This window comes from Hoplias malabaricus, chromosome 14 (assembly GCF_029633855.1).
Source record: "Hoplias malabaricus isolate fHopMal1 chromosome 14, fHopMal1.hap1, whole genome shotgun sequence".
Classification (NCBI taxonomy): domain Eukaryota; kingdom Metazoa; phylum Chordata; class Actinopteri; order Characiformes; family Erythrinidae; genus Hoplias; species Hoplias malabaricus.
The window spans coordinates 23799104-23806262 of NC_089813.1; the positions used below are offsets into that span (position 1 = coordinate 23799104).

At 38.5% G+C, this 7159-nt stretch overlaps 1 protein-coding gene across 1 annotated transcript in view; it reads right to left on the minus strand.

Moving 5' to 3' along the window:
- Nucleotides 1-6837, minus strand: part of zgc:63587 (uncharacterized protein LOC393431 homolog) — a 29414-nt gene extending 22577 nt beyond the window's left edge. Inside the window, exons 1-4 of the mRNA XM_066643567.1 lie at nt 6742-6837; nt 1323-1372; nt 369-468; nt 177-263 (exon numbers count right to left, since the gene is read on the minus strand). Of these exons, the coding sequence (XP_066499664.1) occupies nt 177-263; nt 369-468; nt 1323-1349 (214 nt within the window). The 5' untranslated portion in view covers nt 1350-1372; nt 6742-6837. The remainder of the gene's footprint in view (nt 1-176; nt 264-368; nt 469-1322; nt 1373-6741) is intronic.
- Nucleotides 6838-7159: the final 322 nt, after the last annotated feature.

The window sequence follows — 7159 nt, forward strand, 5'->3', positions numbered from 1 at the left end:
AGGGGGAAAGGGAAGAGGGGGAGAAAAAAAAGGAGGCACAGAGAAGGGAGGAGTGAGAAACAGAAAGAGAGGGAGGGAGAGAAGAGAGCTCATACATTTAGGGCTTACTTTACTTGGGGACATTTAAACTGCAGACGCAGTAATAGTAACTGTGTGTGTCTGGGTGTTTGTATTACCTGCTGCACCAGGTATGTAGCGCTCTGGGTAGAGGTCAGTTAAGAACAAGCTGTTGATGAGAGTGGATTTACCCAAACCAGACTCTCCTAAAACACACAAAAAATACACAAACAAGTCAGATCTAAAAATATCAATCAATAATGTTCATGTGAATGTTTGTGTGTACATGCATGCACATTAATTTAACTCACCTACTACCATCAGTGTAAACTCAAATCCCTTTTTAACAGATTTCCTGTGTACCTGATTAGGGAGGTTGGCAAATCCTACATACCCTGCAGCCTCAGGGAACTATAACACAAACACACACATCAATTAAAATGCATTTTTATACATTAGTTTTTTTGTATTGTAAAAACTTTTTGGGAAGAAGGCATGGTGCAAGATCTCAATGATGGGTAAGGATGTTTGGAGGAAGAGAAAAAAAATGTTGTACAATGGTACACAGTGATGAAATGTGTGGGATGTGAGAAAATTATAATTAATATTTATAGTTAAATATGACTAGGGTCATGAAATAACATGGCAGAACATTCAGATTTCAGTCTTTGGAATTTTTAGATTATCATTTTAATAAGTGTACAAATAAGTTTCTAAGTATTTATGTGGAACATAATTGTAATACAAGTTTGAGAGTTTTTCAATTATACATTAAACAAAATATCTAAATCTCGTCTCTTTCACACAAACTCCAGAGCAACAGTCACAACAGAGCATTTTGGCATGGAGAAGCACCTGTGCAGCATGCAATAGAAACTCCAGAACATTGCCCGCTCTGTTGTGACTGTTGTTGTGCTGTATCTGACTTTGCCCGGAGTCTTTAGTAGGGTGCTAGGAAGATATAGTCTGTGTAATGTCTGGGACAAATGTTGTGGATGTTTGCGTTCACACATACAGCTCCTCCAGGTAAATTCTGGGACATTTCTGGATTATGCTGCATGTGTGAAAAGGGCATTATATGCCTAATACTATAAAGAATATGTATTATATAAAAGAATTTGTTATTGCTCAGTTAAATTGAGGTGCTATTGTTTGGTATTTCAAAAACACCAATTACTCAATTAAGCATCTGAATAATAGGTAGATTAATCCAGCCCAGATATAAACAGAGGTGAAAGGCCTAAATGATACTTTGTTCTACCCACCTTGCCTTTTTCTCCAGATTGTGACATGCCTGCAGCCACTTGGCAAAAAACTGAAACAAAAGAAAACATTCAACCTCTTAACTGTCTGAGTATAGTTCACTTTGAGCTCATAATTTAGAGGGCAAATTAATAGCCAGGATGGAAAACAAAAGGTTCCCATGTTTTATTCAAACAAAGGCAAACTCACTTTCATCTTAATGGGTTTCCACTTCCGACATTATTAAAAGTGATTGACTGACTGACCCTATTACCTTTACACCCTCAAGCACATGTGATGGATGGTCTAAAGCTGTGCCCTGGAGTATGATATTCAGCAGTGAGAGAATAAACAGGAGTGTATGAGAACATACACAAAGGGAGAGAACAATCCTGTTTATCTTTCATATCTCATCCCTATGCATTAATTAAAGCTGAGATGTCAGTTGGTGAACCTCATTCACCTCTGATGCTAAATACCTACCACAGTGCTTCACATTTGCCTGGAACAATGCCATTTTTGTTACTGTTTGACACTATGCATTTCCAGAAGACTGTAGGCACCTTTCAATGAGTGGTTTCCACCATTTCAAGGCACACCCATTGCTAATACAGGCATTCAATCAGCCACACGTAATCCTTAATTCAATGCTAAGTCAGGGCTGGACAGGTTATCAAGAGTCCAGCATTGGCCTGTGAAGCAGGAGAACTGCATTCTCTGGTGTGATGGTGCTCCATTAAATATCACTCTTATGAGTTAGAGTGATATTTGTGAGAACTAATGACCTAACCTCAGAGATGTTTATGAGGTTGAATACAACAAATCTGCAAAGCAATATCCCTACATCTAGTGTAAATCCCTCCTAAAAGAATAAAGACTGTTACATCAGCAAATGAAAGGTGGGGGAAAAAAAAAAAACAATACCAATAAATTATGGTACTGAAGATGAACTGGGCAAGTTGGTGTCTATAAACTATTGGCCATATATATACGTTAATTGTATATGTAAATTGCTATTCAGGGCTTACATTTTTTAACTTGAAATTCTGATTTTCCTGTTGACCAACCACAAGATTTATATGTATATTTGTGTATACGTGTGTGTATTGTGTTTGTCTGCAGAGTTTGTCCAGCTGTATGTCTTCTGTAGTTGCTGGATTTCCCTCCAGTTACATCATACTCTTCACCATAGCCAAGCAAATATCGTTTCCACAAGAAGTATGCTGAAGTGTTTATTCATTACCTAAATTCATAGCACAATCCAGTGTAAGAAATTTCATTAAGCCTGAAATCCAACTTCTATTGCTCATAACACGAGAGTAATTTAAGAGTTTAAAAGGGGTACTGGCAGACTCTCAAATAAACATATTGTAATTTGTAATGTTATATGATAAGAACATTTCATTTTTGTCTCCTTTCCGCCTACTCCCTTATTAGTAAGACTTTCCAAGGTCATCCCCAATCCAGCAAGAACATTCACAGGTGAAGTGCTCTTCAGCAAGGCACCTAAACCCAAAAATGTTCCCGGGGCACCAGGTGTATGGGTTCAATGCCCCTCATAATTAGTGCGAGTGTGTGTGTCCACTGCCAAGGATGGGTTAAATGCAGAGGCCAAATTTCATTGTACTGCTGTACAGTGACCATAAAGCATGATTTCACAATTCGAAAGAAAAAAAAAAAAAAAAAAGGAACCTCTATGGAGCTGTCAATATGGACTGTACTTATACAACAAATCACCCTGTGTTCTTCCTGTGTCTGCGTGGGTTTCCTCCAGGTGCTCCAGTTCCCTCCCTCAGTACAAAAACCCACGTTGGTAGGTAGATTGGCGACTCAAGTGTCCATAGGTGCAAGTGTGAGAGTGAATGTATGTGTTGCCTGGTGAAGAACTGGCGCACCCTCAAGGGTGTGTTCCTACCTTGCGCCCAGTGATTCCAGGTAGGCTCCGGACCCACCACAACCCTAAACTGGATAAGCGGTTACAGACAATGAATAAATGAACGAACAAATCAGCTATACAGTTGCACTTACTGAAAAGTGGTAAGGGCCCCAAATCCGAAACACAATCCAATGTACACCCACACACCCACACAGGGAAGCTTCAAGTGATGAAAGCAATAAAGCTGTAGCAGATGAATGAAGTGACTCTATAATCGGGCTACTAATTTAAATTGGAGAACAGTGGAACCTATTAACGAATGCCTACACTAACGAACTTTCCAAGATACGAAACAGGCATTTGAATATTTTTTGCCTCCGCCAATGGACCATGACTCTAGAAACGACCTCCGCCGAGTTACTGTGTTACTCCTCCAGTCAGTCGTCACGTCTTCAAGGTAGCGATATGTAACCACTTAAAACTTTATTTCTTTTTAGCAATGCTACATGTATTTTTTTTACTAATTTGAGAGTTTTGTAAACATATATCAGTGCAAAAAGGGTAATTTTTGGGGTGGGCTGGAACGCATTAAGTGCTTTTCCATTATTTTAAATGGGGAAAATTGACTCGAGAAACGAAATTTTCTACTTACGAACCGGGTCATGGAACAGATCGAGTTCGTAGGTAGAGGTTCCACTGTACTTACTTTCTGACTTTAAATTAAATTTTTATAAACATCGTCTGTATTTTTGTGATTAATCACAGTTTGCACACACCCAGATTTATTAAAATACTTTTCTACATTTCTGCTACTGTTCTTAAACCTTAAGTGAACCCACAAGTAAATCTCAATAATCTAATTAAATATTTAGCTCTTTTGTTATTTATTTAAATTGAAATGTGCATTAATATGAATATGCTGAGAAATTTGGTCCAGACATGAACACACACACACTTTCCACCACCAATAGCAACTGACCACCAGTGGAGACCTGACTTGAAAGATTTACCATTTGAACAGTAAAGACAAAAACTGTTTCGAGGTTCTTAACAGAATTCCCCACAGGTCTTTCCAGAGAATAAGCCGCAGGGGCATGTGATTGGAGTGCCACACATACAGTCAGCTTATTACTGGAATTAACACCCCTGGAGGCCTAAAATGTGGGGTGGGGGCTGGTTCCACTTGCATTAGTCAGGCTGATGGCTGCCTAGACACCACAATGGACACTGGGACTTCACACATGCTTTAACTACTTCACAAGCTAAATAAGGTTTCCCTGCCACCCTGGGTACCAGACTATTGGCTGTTTGCTTTGCTCCTGCTAAAACAGGCTAGATCCAGTACACACAAATAGCCAGTATGGCATAACAAAGCATGGGAAGGTGGAAATGAGGTATCTTTTCTTAAAGACTTGCCTATACAAACAGTGATCATTTTCATCAAATTTAACTAATCCCAGCAAGTGTATCTGGCATTACTTCAAGATTAAACTTGTTTCTCCATCAGCACAGGCCATAATCTTTGCCCAAAACTGAAGAGTTTATGCATACACAAACTGATGCAAGGGCCTTTAAGAACACATCCAAAGCTAATTAATTAACCTGAAAGAGTTTAGTGGTCAACAACCAGTGGTCAAACTGTAAAATAAAACTTTAAGTGGTGTGACAGATATCATTGACCGGGGTACCTAAATATTTGCATGCAACTTTACATTACTAGTAATCCTTTAGAGATATTCTTTTAACTGTATCTTTGCTGCTGGCCCTAGTAATATATTTATTTTATCTTTGATAGTAGGTGATTAATGTACAATTAATAAATAAGCTTTTTGCAATTATTTATATTTATATCTCAATTATTTTACATGTTTAAATTTTAAAGAATAAGCACACAGGGAGTTAAAGGAATATATTAAAAAAAATTAAAAATTAATTAATACAAAAAAAAAACAAAAAACAAAAAAAACACCACACAAAGCACATTAAATGAGACGTGTCATAGCTCTAAATCATGCTTAAAGGGTGCAGGTGAGCAATGTTTCACGAACAGGTGCCAGTCCTTCACAGGGCAACACACTCACACCTATGGACACTTGAGTCACTTGAGTTTTTGGACCATGGGAGCAAACCAGAGCACCCGGAGGAAAACCACACAGACACTGGGAGAACACACCAAACTCCTCACAGACAGTCACCCGGAGCAGGACTCGAAACTCCAACCCCAGATCCCTAGAGCTGTGTGACAGCGACACTACCTGCTGCGCCACCATGCCACCCTTAATTCCCAAATATTATAACCTTATATTTATTTATTTTCCTCCAAATAACTTTCACAAATTAACACTGTTTATTATATCATATTATAGTTTTTCTTTTTTTTAAAGAATGTCCAATGATCTACATAACTACTTCCTAAGTCTGTCTCCAGGTGTTCTCAATTCTCATATGCAGAATCAGTTGTTGCTTAGTACACATTCAAAATGCTCAGCATTTTGAATCATAAAAGGTCTTCTAGACAAAGGACGGAATACCTCACAAGAATGGGGGAAATAACACACTTACTGTACCCAGAGTTAAAAGTTCAGGATGACTTGTAAGCTTTGAAGGCAGAAAGGGTGTATTTACATTATGATAGACTTATTTCCTCTTACACATTCTAGGCTACTGTTAAAATGTTGAAACAAGGATGATTTTAAATGCTTCTGGGAAACTAGGTCTCTAATGAAATCAAAATAGGCCACATACTTTACATGTATGCATGCTACAAGTAAAAGGGAAATATAAAATCATTCGATAAAATTCTAATTAGCTACTGTATAAGTTTATTGACCGCTCACACACACACAAACACATATACACACATACAGGGTTAGCAGGTACATATTTGAAACTTAGACTACGCATAAAAATTAATAATGATTTAAAATGGTATATAAATAGTGTTGATGTTGCTTAGTGCAAACATATACTGTACAGGCACAGAAGCCATCCATAATCCATTAAAAACTACCTAAAAGTACATCAAAAACTGGAAGAAATTCCTGAACCTCCCTCTCCACTCTCTTTGAGCTCTGAGGGCGGGCAGCACTCTGACAGCTCTGGCAAACTCTTATCTATCAGCACTGGCAGTATATAATATTAGTTAGAGAAATTAAAAAAAAAATAAATAAATAAAAAAAAGATAACAGTGCAATGGGGTTTATGGAGGGTTTGTGTTCACATACTGCTCTATTCTTTGTCTTCTTCCAAACGCCCTAAGCGCCCACACCCAGTTTTTAACGGGTACTAAGTGGCTGGAATACTGGATCCGTTCACAGCGGACATAAAGGACAATTTGAGGTAAAATACAACAACCCAGCTTGGATATGTAAAATAGTTTGGCGCATATAATTCGTTACCCAAGTTCACAGCACGTCATGGACATGTTAAAAACAGTTATTCAGAGGAAACGCCTGAGAGCTGTTAACTTCCCAAAGCAACAGTTGTTTGGTTGTTTCAGGGAAGGCGTCGCTCTGCTCTGATAAACAACCATGATTTCGATTAACTCTGACTTAAAAAGTGCTTACCTCAAAGTAAACGTACGGTTATATACACAAAACTGTACTTTTCTCTTCTCTTTTCTACTCTCTGTCTCTTCAGGCCACTCCAAAGGATCCGGAAACTGCTGCAATTCCGCCCTTGTTCTAGGTAATTCCTGTTAGAATGTGTAAAGAGCGTGACGCGCAACTGGCGCCATTTTGGCTCTAACACAAGCCTGAGGAGACAGAGATTTAAGGGCAAAATAGAGCCAAGATGCCGGATGCGCGCCACAGTTTCAGGGAACGGTGCAGGCTCCACTCAGAGCCTGCCGAAACATGTTACAATGTCGTTGATCACCTGTACAAATAGAGGTGTCAAGGATTCTGAGTATGAGAGTTTGTATCAGCTTAAAATGTATCAGCTTTGAAGTGTAATTGTTGAGATATATATTGGTAAATTGAAAAT